The following is a 15,561-nucleotide window of genomic DNA, read 5'->3' as shown; positions in this document are numbered from 1 at the left end:
GTGTTTAAATCGAGTGGACTCCTTTTAGAATCAGCTTTTTTATTTTTACTGTAAAATAGAATAAATACATGATTATCTTAACATGCAAATCTAAATCTTTCCAATATAATTTTTTTTATTTCTAGTGCCAAAAAAATCTGAATCTGCTGATGTGGAAGAATCCAAAATTGGAAATGAGGAGTGTGACTTAGAAGAGTCATGTGTTGTACCCCATAGTCCTGTGTCTGTAGATAAAAGGCCCATACCAGTCAAATCACCTAAGGTAAAGTATCCAGCTATTAAATTTCTCTTCTGAATAAAAGAGAACAATAGGAAAAAAACCCTAAGACAGCGAATAGCACGATCTCACAATCCAGTAATTCTGGCAGACACATTTGGAATAATTAATTGTCAGCTTAATATCAAGTACAGAACAGCTACTTCATGTTTTAATTACATTTGTAGTATAGTTTTAAAACAAGCTTTTATGCCAGTGGTCCCCAACCTTTTTCGTCTGGTGGGCGCCAGACGACGAGCAACGGAGGACCGTGGCGGCGGACGAGCATCCGCCAAAATGCCGCCGACAAGCGGCAATGTCAATAGACATCGCTGCCGAAATGCTGCCGACTTCCGGTGGCATTTCGGCGGCAACGCCTATTGACGTTGTCGCTTGTCGGCGGCATTTTGGCGGATGCTCGTCCACCGGCCAGTACGCGGGCGCACTTAGGCACCGCGTTGGGGACCCCTGTTGTATGCCATGAGCTCTGAATCGCCAAAGACAAGCTTCCTCCATCTTGTTATTTAAAAGAACATTTAACCCCTTGACTTCACTTCAAAATAAATCAAGCTAGTTGCTTTGTCCCTTTGAGTTCCAAGGCATTTGAAATGATGCCTAATATATCTGATCATGGTATTTATTACACCAGTATATGAACCTTTTCCTTAGTTTGAAGTCTGATTTTTAAAATATTTTTTTAATTTGGATATTGGAGCATATACAATACTTTCAGCTTGTTTTCTTATTGAATTAATTTGCTTAATTTAATATTTTTTCCCAATTAACAGGATAAATGGCAACCACTTCTGAGTACAGTTACAGGTGTTCATAAATATAAATGGCTGAAGCAAAATGTCCAAGGCTTGTATCCCCAGTCTGCTCTCCTCAACACCATTGTTGAATTTGCACTGAAAGAAGAGCCAGTGGATGTAGAAAAGATGAGAAAATGTTTATTGAAACAGGTAAAATGAGTAAAAATGGGTTAAGTAATTGGGTTGAGTGGGTTAAGTAATTACACAAAAGTTTATTGATTTGTTGATTGATTTTATTGATTGCAGTTAGAAAGAGCAGAAGTTCGTCTGGAGGGGATAGATACAATTCTGAAACTGGCAACTAAAAGCTTCTTACTCTCATCTGTGCAATATGCTATGTTCTGTGGATGGCAGAGGCTTATTCCAGAGGGGATCAATATAGGGTAAACAGGCTTTTTCACTTTTAATATGTTTCTGACTGGGGACAGGGGAGAGACTGTAAAATAATCATTTTTTCTCTTTTCTTCTCTCCCCCCCCCCCCCCCCCCCCCTTAAATAAAGGGAACCGCTCACAGACTGTTTGAAGGATGTTGATCTGATCCCACCATTTAATAGAATGCTGCTGGAAGTAACTTTTGGAAAGTTGTTTGCGTGGGCTATTCAAAATGTCCGGAACATCTTGTTGGATGCTAATGTCAGATTTAAAGAACTAGGTGAGCTTTAATCTTATGCTAATGTCAGATTTAAAGAACTAGGTGAGCTTTAATCTTAGCCTTAGACTTCTGTTGTTGAATCAAAAAAACTCTGATTTGAATATAATTGATTTCATGTACTAGCTGAACAGCACATTTTAATGTCTTACTCTTTCTTCATGCTGTTGAGTATTTTTATAGAAATGTGTCCTTTTTCTTTTTCTCTCTTTCCTCCCCCCCACCCCCCTCCCCCCACAATTAAGCTGAGTTTCCAATATTTAGGAGAATGGTCTTGGTTTCCTGATAGGTTACAGCACTTAAATAACCAGTCACTACTCTATATATCTTGGAACTTCCATTTTGGGGGTTCCTAAAGCCAAGGGTAAAGTATAATTATTTTAAACTGTTTAAATTTATAATCTATTTAATTGTAGCTCTTATGCATTAATTTGCTCTGCATTATTTATATTTACTTAAAGGTATACTAATTCTGAACTAGGTATCCAACCTGTTCCTCTGCAAACCATTACTAATGAGAATGCTGCCGGACCAAGTCTTGGGACCATTCCACAAGCACGTTTTCTGTTGGTCATGCTCAACATGCTGACCTTACAGCATGGTGCCAACACCTTGAACCTCCTTCTCAACTCTGGCATGCTAGCATTGACGCAAACTACACTGCGGCTAATAGGTATGAAATCTTCCAGCTTTTTGTTTGTAAGAATGTATATGTTTTGAACAATGAATTATTTCACAGGTTTTAACTTCCACTGCATTGTAAGTAGGACACTTCACTTGTTAAGAACTGGTGATCTGAGCCACTTGGCTATACTACTGCCCAGTCTGTAAAAACATGTGCCAGTGAAGTAGAGGGGGAAGTGGAAAGCTTAGGTTGACATATGCGCCTTATCTCAGCTGTGACTTGATGAGCATTATGAGTAATCTATCGTTGACAATTCTCGTTACAGTCTCTGTGAGCTATATGAACACGTTAGGTGTTTTAACAACTCCCACTATATTGTTTCATTCAGTTTGTTGCTGTAGGAGCTTCCCCTCTATGCACAGAGATTGGAGGTAGTTTTAGCATTTTGGCTGGAAGTTTCATTCACTTGATTCTTCATAAGAATTTGTGCAGAATTAGGTATATAATAGTTGAAACTATTCTGCTTTTGTGTCCCGTCCGTCCGTCCCCCCCCCCCGGCACCCCACGATAGCAAACAGTTATTCTGACAAGTTTATTTAACCCTTCCAGGTCTTTTTAAAACTACATGGACAGCAAAGTAAAAAACAGTGTTTCTGGAGCACTCCTTTCCATGCAGCCATTGCCCCCACTACTGTTGCAAAGCAAAACAAAAAGTGTCCTTCTAAATATAAGAGGTGTTTTATTTGAAGTACTGCTTCAGCAGTCTCCAGTGGTGGAATTATGCCATTTCTATTCATAGTCTGCAGGGACTCATTTTGTTACACTGAGAGCTAGGAAGGAAGGCCTCTCCAAAGCAGGCCTCTTCAATAGAAATTAAAAATCATACTGTTCATCTTTCGTTCTTTGCAGATGGTTAACACAAAGTCAAATATTGGCAGCAAAAAGCAAAAGCTTTTTAAGATCACCCACTGGGGAAAAACTTCATATTTCTTGTAAGGCTAAACATCTGCCATTCTGAGAGACATTTTCAATTAATTGGGGAAAGAAGTGACTGTCTCTCCAGAAAGGAGCTTGCAGAGCTGTATCGCAAGGTACTTTCTCTTCTGCTCCCAGCATCCCAGTTACCTGTGGATGAAAAGAATGAGGGCTTATCTTGGTGAATATATTGCTCCTCGAAGAATTTTTCTTTCTTTAGTGTACGAAGACCTATAAATGGTTATATTTATATTTCTTCCACCAGTGCTCCCACTCAACCTGAGGAATGACTCAAGCTGAGGAATTAAATATTAGACATCATGGAAAATTTCCTCCTTTCCAAAGTGCAGAAAAATTAACACCACTTGTATGGATTCAGAGCAGGAAGAAAAGGAAAAATTATTTCATAATACTTCTTTTATGGACATTCTAGCACTTTCCTCTGAAGTGTTTGATGCTGGCTACTGTGACCTGAATCAAGCTACCAGAGTAGATGTAAACATAGAAATTGCCATACCAGATTAGACCAGTGTTGTAACATATAGGCAGACTACTGAAGGTGTAGAATCAGATTTGAAGGGGGAAAAGTCCTGGCGAGAATAAAAGTCAACTGGTAAACAAAAGAACTTACATTAAATCAAGGCTCTAAAGCCTATATAGATGTGGTTTCACTAGCTAATGATGGAGTTTCTATTGAGTTCTGTTTTGGGGTCTGTTCCCCCAATGATTCAGTAGACTGGGAATTTGACTGCATGGTGAGATGAGAGTGTGAAGTTTCTCTGGTTTGCCTATTAGTCTCACTGGGCAGCCATGTCATGGTGGTGTGAGACTTCAGGAATACTGACCCACATACCCATGGGGATATTATTTGATTTTTCATTGTTTTGTTCAACACAAAGTCTCCGGAGCTAAATCTTCCATAGTTAGATGTCTTAAATTCTATACTACATAAGCTTATTTACTTGTTGGTAAATAGTACCTGAAGGCGCAGAGTCCAGTATCAGGGGGTAGTCTGTATCCACAAAAACAACAAGGAGTCCAGTGGCACCTTAAAGACCAACAGATTTATTTGGGCATACGCTTTTGTGGGTAAAAAACCCACTTCTTCCCTCCTTGTTGTTTTTTTGAAGGCATAGAGGCTCACTCAAGTAAATAAAACTCACTCTCTTCGTATGAAGAATTCTGTAAGGCAGCAATTTGACCCTCAGCTTTCACCTTTCTCAAGCACTGCAAGCTGGAGCTGCATGTGCCTGAGGACGCATCCTTTGAGGAAGGCGTGTCCCAGTCAGTAGTATTAAAAAAAACTTTGTACTATTCCTTGAGAAATGAAGATCACTCTTCTAGCCTCCTTTGTTTTACTTGCCCACTACCCACTCTCCTTTTGTGTTTATTTTTCACTGTTTGCTACGCCTCTGAGGTGATGGACTGAATAAGGTAACAAGACAAAGAATGGAAAACTTGTTACCCGTTGACTTTTTTCCCCCTCAAGCTGGACCTGTCCATACTTTCTAGGATAAGAATCTGTTTCCTATTTAGGGGAGTGTGTGTAGTTTAATTGTTATTTCATATTAGGGTTTTGTACTGCGGTCCATCATTGTAGTATCCAAACGGTTTCCCTACAAAATAGATTGGCAGTAGTAGGGTTCTCAGTGGACTTCATGGACTCTCACTTTTCTCCCTTTTTTAATGTTTGTGTCATCACTTATTGTTTTGTTATGACAGTCCTGGTTGAGGAGTTAAGTAGGCAGAGCTTGAGTTCAGAGCACTTCTGGTCTCAATACAATGATGGATTGTGGGGAGAGAATTTAAATAAATGAAATTTCTTTGACTTTTGTCTACAAATGGTAAACTTAAGGTATTGAAGGCTCACTTCCACCAAATGACAACCAGGTTTTCTGTCCTGTTGCATTCATTTCTTCTCAGATAAAGACGGAAATTACAGTCTGGGAATGTGAACCCTTAAATTTATAGGTTCTTTTTTCACTTGAATGATCCAAATTCCCTTTCTCCTTCACTATTGCTACATTTGCTTTACGCGAAGGCTAAATACTACCTGCTCTTTTCTCCTCCTCCCCCCTTCCCATGAAGTTCCCCTTAGCTGTGCTTCCAGCTCTGTTCACTAGGCGTGAGACTAGTTTTCTTTGAATTTTTTCACATGATTGTACCAGCAGCTGAACCTCTAGACTAGCATGTAAAGATTTCGGCTTTCATGTAGCTATATTACTCAGCAACATATTTGCTTGATCATATCCTTACCAAAAGGTGTGCAACTATTTTCTAATCCTTTCACTGGACAAAAAAATAGTGGTAAAGACCTACGTAACACTTTCTGCCACTAGGCCTGCTTGGATGCTGGACTAAATCACCCTAATATCTCTTCCATTAGTCTGTATTATTTTGAACAAAGATAATGTATGTTGTTATAACCCCTTTATTTTCAAAAACTTAATTTCATAGTTTCTAAAAGCTGGAATGACTGCATCACTTGTTAAATCCTGTCTTCTGAATACTAACATCTCATTTTAAGTATTAATATGACACGTACTGTATGTTAAAAGGTTTTTAATTGGTGCAACAAAGGTCATGTCTTAAGTTTCAAGCTATCTTTGTTTCTTATGGATGTTTCCTTTAGGGCCTAGTTCTGACAACATTGAAGAAGATATGATTGCTGCTTCTCGGGGAGCTTCTGCCACAGTTTTGGAAGAGTCAAGGAAGGAAACCACACCAGTTCAGCTTCCTGTGTCTGGGCCAGAGCTGGCAGCCATGATGAAAATTGGTACCAGGGTGATGAGAGGGGTGGACTGGAAATGGGGTGATCAGGTACAAAATTGTGTTCCACTTTCATTTTGTAATATGTCTGATTAATCTGCGGACAGTATTAATGGACTTGTAATGTGAATTATATCATTTGCAGGTTTTTAGGTAACAAAAAGACAAATATTTAACATGACACTAGGTCTCATTTCTATTGTAGAGTAAATTCTTTTTCACTGAAACTTTTCTCTGTTAAATCACCATTTAAAAGGAAGCAGGATCAATTGTGCTTGGGTGCAGCACATGGAAGCTCATCTGGTGTGAGGAATTTGTACAATGCGTTAAAAATGTTTCAATGTGATTTTTTTTTTGAAGTAGATATATTACTTATCGCTGATTGCCATCTGAATTAAAAATCATTCTAATCTGAAAATGTTTAAAATGAGACTTCTATCATATGAAAGTGAAAAAACATCTTAAGAGTTTTGAGAAAATACTATGGATTATTTTGTTTTACTGTACACGCGCACACAAATTTGGTGGAAAATTAGTGAGAAATTGTATAACTGAGTCATCCCATTATTGGCATAGATTTGTTGTTGGTTGACTGAGCATCTCTGTTCTCTCAGGATGGGCCCCCTCCAGGTTTGGGTCGTGTGATTGGTGAACTGGGAGAGGATGGCTGGATTAGGGTTCAGTGGGACACTGGCAGTACAAATTCTTACAGGATGGGGAAGGAGGGAAAATATGACCTCAAACTGGCTGAGCCACCACCTGCAGCTCAACCCACAACAGAAGACTCTGATACAGAGGATGATTCTGGTAAGAAAAAGTACTTTGTTAAAATGGAGGCAGACGTCTATCTGAATCTTCAGTGTTAGGACTTTGTAAGATCAGCAAAACGCATTTCACAACAGGAAAAAAATTATCCAAAAAGCTTTTTCTTTACTTACCTGGCATAAATGTATATGTGGCTGATGTTTCTTTTCAACATAGCTTTTCTATTTTGAAGGGATGGGAAGGTGAGTTAGTATTGCATCTGCTGAGCATGCATTTGGGAAGGAGGGGGTATGCTGTCCAACTGCTGTGATTTCAGTGCTGTATCATGGCAGGCACATCTGAATATGATAATGCTAATTCTAATGTAGGAATTGTAATAAATATTCCTAGGATGTGTCTTGTTTGTCACATATCTTGTCTTTCTCTCTTTTTGATGTGTTGGTTATTATGGGGAAAATGGTGCGGTGGGAAGAGCTTTGAAACATCCACAAGTACTACATGATGACTTGCAATTTATACCATGGTGTTTGAAATATAGGATGCTTTCCATGATAAGAGTTGTAAAAATCATACTTCTTCAAGTAGTGTCCCGATGGGTGCTCCACTTCACGTGTGTATGTGTCTCAAGCACTTGAACAGAGATTTTATGCTAGCAGTGCTTGTTTGGCCTACTCGTGTGCCCGACACCGAGGCCATATAGCGATGCATGGGCCAACCAATGTCAGTTCCTTCTCTACTGCGTTGGCCTGAGACAGAGCTCTAGTGTGCCTGCCTTGAGCGTGCCTCAGCTATTTTGTATTCTTCTTATAGTTGTTTAAGATTACTTAATATAGTTTGTTGTTAGTAGTAGTTATAGTTAGTTAGTAACTTTTAGTAGTGAGAGAATAGTTTCTCCCCCCCCCCCCCCTTTTCTCCTTGGGGAGCCTTGTCTTCCTGGCTGGGCGTACCTGGCTTGCCAGGCTACAAAAGCTGCCTTTCCTCCCAAGAGGCTATACCTGTGATTGGCAGCCACTTTGTGTGTTGGTTGCTTGGGGGAATATGTCTCCAAGAAGTGCAATTTCTGCCTAGCCCTCAAGTCTAGGGCAAGGAAAAACAGGGAGATTAAGTTCAGACTGTTAAGGATGGAGCGCTCACTTAAACAAGTATCTGAGTCAGGTCAGGAGGGCCTCCCCCCTCCCCCCCGTACATCTGTCTCTGGACAGATCCAGTGCCCCTTTGACCTTAGTGCAGGCTTCCCATAAGAAGGGGAGGTTGTTGGAAGCTTCTGAGAAGGTTCCCAAAAAGAGGAGTATGGACTCATCTGAAGGAGCCTGCTCTGAAAAAGCATGGGTCCCCTGTGAAGTCTATGGTCTCCGAAGCTTCAACCTCTTGGCTTGGTACTGTGGGGTGAAAGGACTCCTCTTCTGGTACTGACAGAACTGGAAAGACTCAGAACTCAAGACAGAGACATGACACCGACAGAGCTTCATTATGTTCTAGCAGGGACAAGGAGGGGAAGCATAAGCACCTGGGTTTGGTACTGTTGGGCTCAGTCCCACAATTGGCACCTACCCAGTTGGCACCCTTGGTACTGAGCAAGCAATGGCAGCAGGCTCCATCAATGCCCACATCGGTATGCCTGACAGCAGTGGTGGTATTCGCTTCAGCCATCACATTGGTACCGCAAGAATGTAACTATGCAAGTAACAGATGAGCCGGTCTCAAGGCTGCTTCCTTTCCCCAGTACTGCAGGACTCTCTGCCCTTTTTCTTTGGGGGTCTCAGCATTGGATGATGTTGAGGAGGATGGAGGGGACATCTATTTTGGTGAAGGATTCCCCTACGTATCCTATCAGAAACCCATTGTTTGACAGTCACAGGGAAGATCGTGACCATTATCAAAGATGGTGGAACCAATTCTGCATGCCACTCCCACTCCTGTATGGAGTCCCCCCAGTGGGATATATTGGGATCCCTGCACCACTAACCGATAGCAGCTCTCCAGACCACTAGTACTGTCTCAGGGGGAGACTAGGCTTATTCAGTCCTATCCTCTCCAACCACACCCCCTCCTCCCCTGCACAGAAGGAGACATTTGAGGAACGGGAGTCCAGCATGGCTAAAGAGGCTACCCCTCAAACACCCATTTCATTCTTGTCTTCAACTAAAGCAGTTATGCCTCCACCACCTTCCATGGCTGATGATTTTCGGCAATTTCAAGACCTAATAAGTTGGGTAACTGACTCTCTTCAAATTCCACTCGAAGAGATCAGTGATTCACAACACAAATTGCTGGATCAGCAGTGCCCTCCAGGGTGGCGTTACTCATCAACAAGGTGCTCCTGGATCCAGCTAAGACTGTGTGGCAAACACCTGCTACTATTCCACCAAAATGTAAAAGGGCAGATAAAAAGAATTATGTTCCCCCTGAGAACTCTGATATCTTGTTCTCCCACCCTGGCAGTGGATGCAGTAAAAGAGCAGAGTAGGCAACACTTCTCAAGTTCTGCTCCACGTGACAAGGACCATAAGAGACTGGATCTATTTGGCCAGAAGTTCTATTAATCAGCAACTCTGCAGTTCAGAATTCAGAGCTATCAGGCAGTCATGGTCAAATACAATTTCACAAACTATAATAGACTGATGGCTTTTATTGAACACCTGCCACAGGACCATAAGGAACAGTTCTAGTTCAACATTTCAGAGGGCCAGTTATTGGCCAGGACCACTCTTCAAGCATCCATGGCTGTTACGTGCAGGGTGTCATGGCTCTAGCTCCTGGTGTTTCAGTGAGAAATACAGAACATTGCTGAGGACTTCCCCTTCAGTGGTTTTAGGCTTTTCTTGGAGACCACAGATGGAGGACACTGAAGGACTCTAGAGCCACTTTACATTTCTTGGGCATTTATACACCTACAGATAAAAGCTGTGTAGTAGGTCACAAACTACCCAGAGATCACCTCCTGCTCAGTTCTCTGGATTCCATAGATCTATTGAGCTCTCTTTGGAGAGAGATGCCTTTCCTATTTCCAACATGCCTAGAGGCGGACTACTATAGACAAGTGAGTCGTAACATCCATTTTACATCATTCCCTCCTTTCCACCCTCCCCTTCCATCTTCAGGGACCCCTCTTATGAGCTTGTGTTGAGAAAGGAGGTGATCTTTTTCTTCCAGTTAGGAACAATAGAGCTGGTCTCTCCTCTTCACATGGGCAAAGGGTTTTACTCAAAGTATTTCCTTGTACCAAAGAAAGATGGAGGGTGGAGACTGATTTTAGATCTAAGACTTCTGCACAAGTTTATAAAGCCTCACAATTTCAGGATGGTGACTTCTTTCACTGGAGAAGGGGGATTGATTTTCAGTCTTTGACCTACAAAATGCCTGTTTTCATATCACAATATACCCTTTGCACAGGAAATATCTGTGATTCTCTATAGGCCAGGATCAGTTTCAATACCAAGTGCTTCCCCTTGGTCTATCCTTGGCCCCAAGGGTGTTCTCCAAGGTCCTGGCAGTAGGGGCTGCTTATTGCCGATAAGTGGTGATCCTAGTCTTCCATTACCTTGACGACTGGCCACTGAAGGGCCATTTTTATGAAGCGGTGTTTTCTTCCACCCAGATGGCCCTTGCTTTTCTAGGAGTTGAGTCTTCAGCTAAATGTAAGGACATCCACATTAACCCCCATAAATAAGATACAGTTTATAGGGGCTTCCCTGGCTGTCGACGAGTTCAAAGCTTGCTTTCCCTTAGATAGGTTCATAACCTTGTCATGTTTGGTATGGACAATTCAGTGGAATCCTTGCACCACTATAAGAAACTATCTTCAGCTCCAGGGACACATGGCAACTTGCACTTTTGTGACGGATTATGCAAGGCTATGCCTCAGCTGCTTTCAAGATTGGCTCAAAATGTCCTGTTCTTCAGTAAGACACACCTTGGACAAACAGGTGATGGTTCCTATTTAAGTGAGGAACTCCCTGGATTGGTGGAGAGATCAACTCAATGTCTGTGACAGTGTTCCTTTCTGTTGCCCAGCTCCATCACTAATTTTAACAACAGATGCATCATTGTGGGGATGGGGAGCTCATCTCAATGCTTTTATGGCTCAGGGGAGATGGACAACTCAGAAACAAATCTCCACATCAATCTGTTGGAGTTCAGGACTGTCAGGAATGCCTGCTTCCATTTTCTATTTATCTCCTCTCACAGGATGTGGGTTGCACACTTCACCCCAACCTAGGGGTTCTTCACCTCTGGGCATGGTTCATAGATAGTTCATGGGTTAGAATCCTCCTGCTCTGAGGAAGTGCAACTGGTGTACTAAATAGATGGAAGAAGGCAACCCTTACTATTTACCTACAGCAATGGAAGAGATTCTCCCACTGGTGCTTCCTCCCTGAATCTGTGCCTCTTTCAGTCTCCTGGATATGAAGAAATCAGGGTTATTAATTAGCTCAGTTAAGGTCCGTTTAGCCTCAATATCAGCGTTTCATCTGACTATAGCGGGGTTTTCCATATTTGCTCATCCTGTATCATCTAGGTTTATTAAGGAGTTGGAACTCCCAGACTAAAGACCCCATCCCAACCTGGAACCCAGTCACCTCATGAAACAGCCATTTGAAGCAACCAGTTCTCTACTCCACTTATCTATGAAGACTGCCTTTTTAATAGCCATCCACTTGGCCCATAGAGCGTGGGAGATTGGTGCCTTAATGGCAGATTCCCCCCCGCCCCCTTCTTCAAGAATAAGGTTTCTTTCTGCCCACATCCTAAATTTTTACCTAAGGTTTTCTCGGAGTTTCACCTTAACCAATCTATTCGTCTATCAGTGTTTTTCCTGAAGCCACATATCTCTCTGACAGAGTCCTGTTTTCATACCCTGGATGTTAGAAGGGCACTGGCCTTCTACTTGGATAGGACCAAGTAATTTCAGAGGTCACCTAGGCTGTTCATTTCCTTTGTGAATAGATCCAAGGGGTCCACAATCTCTGCTCAGAAACTATCCAGGTGGATATCTGGTTGTATTGTCACTTGTTATGAGACTGCAAGCATTCATCCTCATCCTCCTCAAGGGGTGACAGCACATTTTACCAAGTTACAAGCAAAATACATGGCATTGCTTTAGAAAATACTAGTGTCTGATATATGTAGGGCTACTACATGGGCTTCCGTACATGCACTTTCAAAGCACTACGCTTTAAGCCATGCTGTCAGATCTGATGTGGCAGTTGGTACTGCAGTACTGTCTTCAGTTCTGGACTCAGTTCCAATGCTCCCTCCTTCCTCTGGGGAAACTGCTCAGAAGTCACCCATACAGACAGTACTTGAAGAAGAAGAAGAAGAAGAGGTTACTCACCTTGTGCAGTAACTTCAGTTCTTTGAGATGTGTCCCCTTGTGGGTGCTCTACTACCCTCCCAATCTTCCCCTCTGCTTCAGACTGTTCTCTGTGGAGACATTCGAGTGGAGAAGGGACTGAGGGAGGTTTGTCTGCACGTCTCTGTATAGCCTCAGTGTCCAGTGCGAGGAGGCATAGGGCATGTGTGCGGGCCAGACTGGTACTACTAGTAGAAAATCTCTAATCAAAGGTTTGAGAATTGCATGTGCATCTGAAGTGATGCACCCATAGGGACATACATCTCCAAGAACTACAGTTCTTTTACCTTTTTCAGAACATTTTGTTTACCGTGTTAGCATGTTACTAAAGTAATTATTTAGCTTTTGTTTATTGCTCCAGAAGGAGAACAAGCTGAAAGGAACCTTCACCCCACTTCCACGATGCTGATGAGTACCGTGAACCTGTTACAGACGCTCTCTCTCTCTGCTGGAGTCCATGCTGAAGTCATGCAGAATGAAGCGACCAGAACTTTGTGTGGATTGCTTCGCATGTTGGTGGAGAGTGGAACGATAGATAAATCAAGTATGTGTTACATGACATAGTCTGACCAAATAAACCCATCTGTTTTCAGGCAGTATATCTTACCTGATTATGCCGTAATTCCTTTATTTAATTCCTAATCTTTTAAGGTCAAAGTTCAGTAACACATTTAGATCTTCTCAAAGCATCAATTTTACGTAGTTGTGGAAAAATCACAAATTGTTTTGTGGATAGAATACACATTTATCTATTAGTGCTGGTGTGCCGCACACTATACGAAGTCCAGACTGTCCAGCCTGTAAATGGCTTCCATTATAAGGAATCTTAAGTCAAAAAGGACTTTTCAGGTTGGGAAGGACAGCATGACTTTATAATCAGGCGAATCATAAATTTAATGATATACATCATCTTTATAATAACAGTAACTTTAAGCAAATTTTCCAAAATGGACAGAATTGTAAGGTAGTATAGTCAGTGTGTGGGTGAGAATTTGCTTGCAATAGATATTCTCTCTTTCCTGGAGTATGCCAGAAGTTAATTCTTAATGGACTTCAACTAAATTGGAAGTCAGTTAACTTTATATTTAGGGGCAATTTTGTAGCAGAGCTTTAAGATCTGTCTAACAAAGTGGATCATTTTGAGAAATTGTGGTACAGTTGGCAGAAAAGTCAGCTGTTCATGTATTTTTATTTCCAGCTTCGTTGCCAAATAAGTTGGTTTATAAAGAGCAGCATAGAAGCTGGTGCACGTTAGGATTCATTCGAAGTATAGCACTCATGCCTCAGATGTGCAGCACGCTTAGCACATCTCAGTGGATAACTTTGCTAATGAAAATTGTGGAGGGGCATGAATCTTTCACTGCTGCATCACTACAGAGACAGGTAATGTGTTTCCAGATCATTTTCATATGCAGTGAATTTGGCAGTTTTTTGTCTTGTTACAGTACAGTTTTAAAAGTAAACAGTTTTGAAGGTGCCTTTTATTTTCTTGAGTTGGAGGAAAGGTAATATCAGAATGTTCTTGCTTTAAAAATCCTCCTGCAAGTTAACACTGCATAGCAAGGTTATGTAAAATGTTGTTCAATGCAAGAGAGAGTGTTGGTTGGCTACTGTGGACCTAATAATAAAGGTTGCTAAGAAGGGAGGTGAACTGGCTATGCACAGACAGTTAAAGAAAAATGAACAAACTCAAACTATTTTAAATAAAATAACCAAATTGCTTAGCTTGTCTGTCCTTTTTTTATTAGCATGCTGTATCTTTGCATTCATGTTGGTGATAAAGAGTGAGTGATCTAAAACAGCCTGGAGGAAGGGGTTACCAGTCAAATATGACACATCAGTGTACAGTTCTATCGCTTGTGTAGCTTTTCCATTGTAAATACGTTTCTTCTGTTCACAAGATTTGAATGTATAATTCTCCACTAATGGTGCTTTTCTGTTGCTTGCATCTTCTCAAAGGTAGCTCTGCCAATTAACTTAGGGCTGGAATATACAAACATGATTCTGATCTCTTCCTCAATCTGATACATTTAGGCTGTGACTTTCTTTCAGTATATACCAGAGGCAGTTCAGACGCGCTCATGCAGGATTTAAGTTGTGTTCTCACCCCTATGAGATTTTTTTGTATCTAGCCAGCTAAACATAGTGGTATTTCAACTCTCCTACTTTACTCTTACCCTAATTTTGAAGCCAATTTTGGGGCAGTAGAGAGCATTTCTTCCTCCTCTGCCAGGGGTTAGGGACAAAAATGGGAGCGCTTCCTCAGCATGATAGAACAAATGGAGCTGCAAAAAGCCGAAAGGAGCTCCATTTGTGAGGGGGCCCTCTTGGGAACTGCAGAAAGAGAGCCCTCGTGCATTGGCTCCATGACTGCAGACATCATTCTTCCAGGGAAAGGTGATCAGTGTAGATAGCTTGTGGTGGGCCACTGTTTTTATATGCCTGACTCAAAACTTATCTAGAGACACCTCTGTGAAGGTGGATCAGTCTTCTCTTAGTGTCCAGGGCCCAGAAGACAAGGCTGTTCTTGTTGACTGGAGAATAGTCAAGCTTAATAAGTAACCATTACACCTCCTCATCTGGCCTGGAATCATGGATGGGGCTGGAAGGATGGTGACAAAAGTCTGGAGTCCTGGACTCTGAAGACATACCAATGCTGCCTCTCTCTCTCTCTCTCTCTCTTTTTTTTTTTTTTAAAATCGATGGAGATATCCTATCTCCTAGAACTGGAAGGGACCTTGAAAGGTCATTGAGTCCAGCCCCCTGCCTTCACTAGCAGGACCAAGTACTGATTTTGCCTTAGATCCCTAAGTGGCCCCCTCAAGAATTGAACTCACAACCCTGGGTTTAGCAGGCCAATGCTCAAACCACTGAGCTATCCCTCCCCCCAGGTGTATATTGTAAGAAAGATGCAACCTAATTTTATCGGACTTAGGGAGTTCATTCCCAGAAAGAGAACCAATTTTCCAACTTAAAATGCAGATGCATATTTATTTGTTAAGTTGAGAGACAGTGATACTAAGCCTTGGCTATATGTGAAAAGCTCCTCAAGCATTGTTCTGGCTGCTGTTTGCACTCTGATACATTACATCTTACATTGTTAGACTCCTGTGCCTTCACTGGGATAGAGTTAGGGTGTAAACTAATTCACCCAAAAGTGTGTATTAGTATGGCTGCTATTGGTTCTCATATTTGGAATCTAAACCACATCTCTTTCCCCATCCTCTCATTTCAAGTATCCTGTTCTGATACTTCTTTGTTTTCAAGTCTTATGATGGTGATCTTACTTTTTGCCAATCTGTGTGTAGCTCTATGGAGCTCTGTGTCCTTTGATGCTGGGCTGTGTTAAATTAGGA

General features: G+C 41.6%; 1 protein-coding gene across 1 annotated transcript in view; it reads left to right on the top strand.

The window, feature by feature from the left end:
• Positions 1-15,561, top strand: part of LOC113406304 (E3 ubiquitin-protein ligase HERC2-like) — a 216,767-nt gene that overhangs the window by 106,860 nt on the left and 94,346 nt on the right. The window contains exons 31-39 of the mRNA XM_026650394.1: positions 126-262; positions 1,045-1,218; positions 1,315-1,451; positions 1,570-1,721; positions 2,200-2,391; positions 5,951-6,138; positions 6,702-6,894; positions 12,567-12,749; positions 13,404-13,588. Of these exons, the coding sequence (XP_026506179.1) occupies positions 126-262; positions 1,045-1,218; positions 1,315-1,451; positions 1,570-1,721; positions 2,200-2,391; positions 5,951-6,138; positions 6,702-6,894; positions 12,567-12,749; positions 13,404-13,588 (1,541 nt within the window). The remainder of the gene's footprint in view (positions 1-125; positions 263-1,044; positions 1,219-1,314; positions 1,452-1,569; positions 1,722-2,199; positions 2,392-5,950; positions 6,139-6,701; positions 6,895-12,566; positions 12,750-13,403; positions 13,589-15,561) is intronic.

Source organism: Terrapene carolina, unplaced genomic scaffold, assembly GCF_002925995.2.
Source record: "Terrapene carolina triunguis isolate 2854851 unplaced genomic scaffold, T_m_triunguis-2.0 Scaffold25, whole genome shotgun sequence".
NCBI classification, from domain to species: Eukaryota; Metazoa; Chordata; order Testudines; family Emydidae; genus Terrapene; species Terrapene triunguis.
Note: the sequence above shows the minus strand (reverse complement) of the source record. Positions and strands in the feature narration are given on the sequence as shown.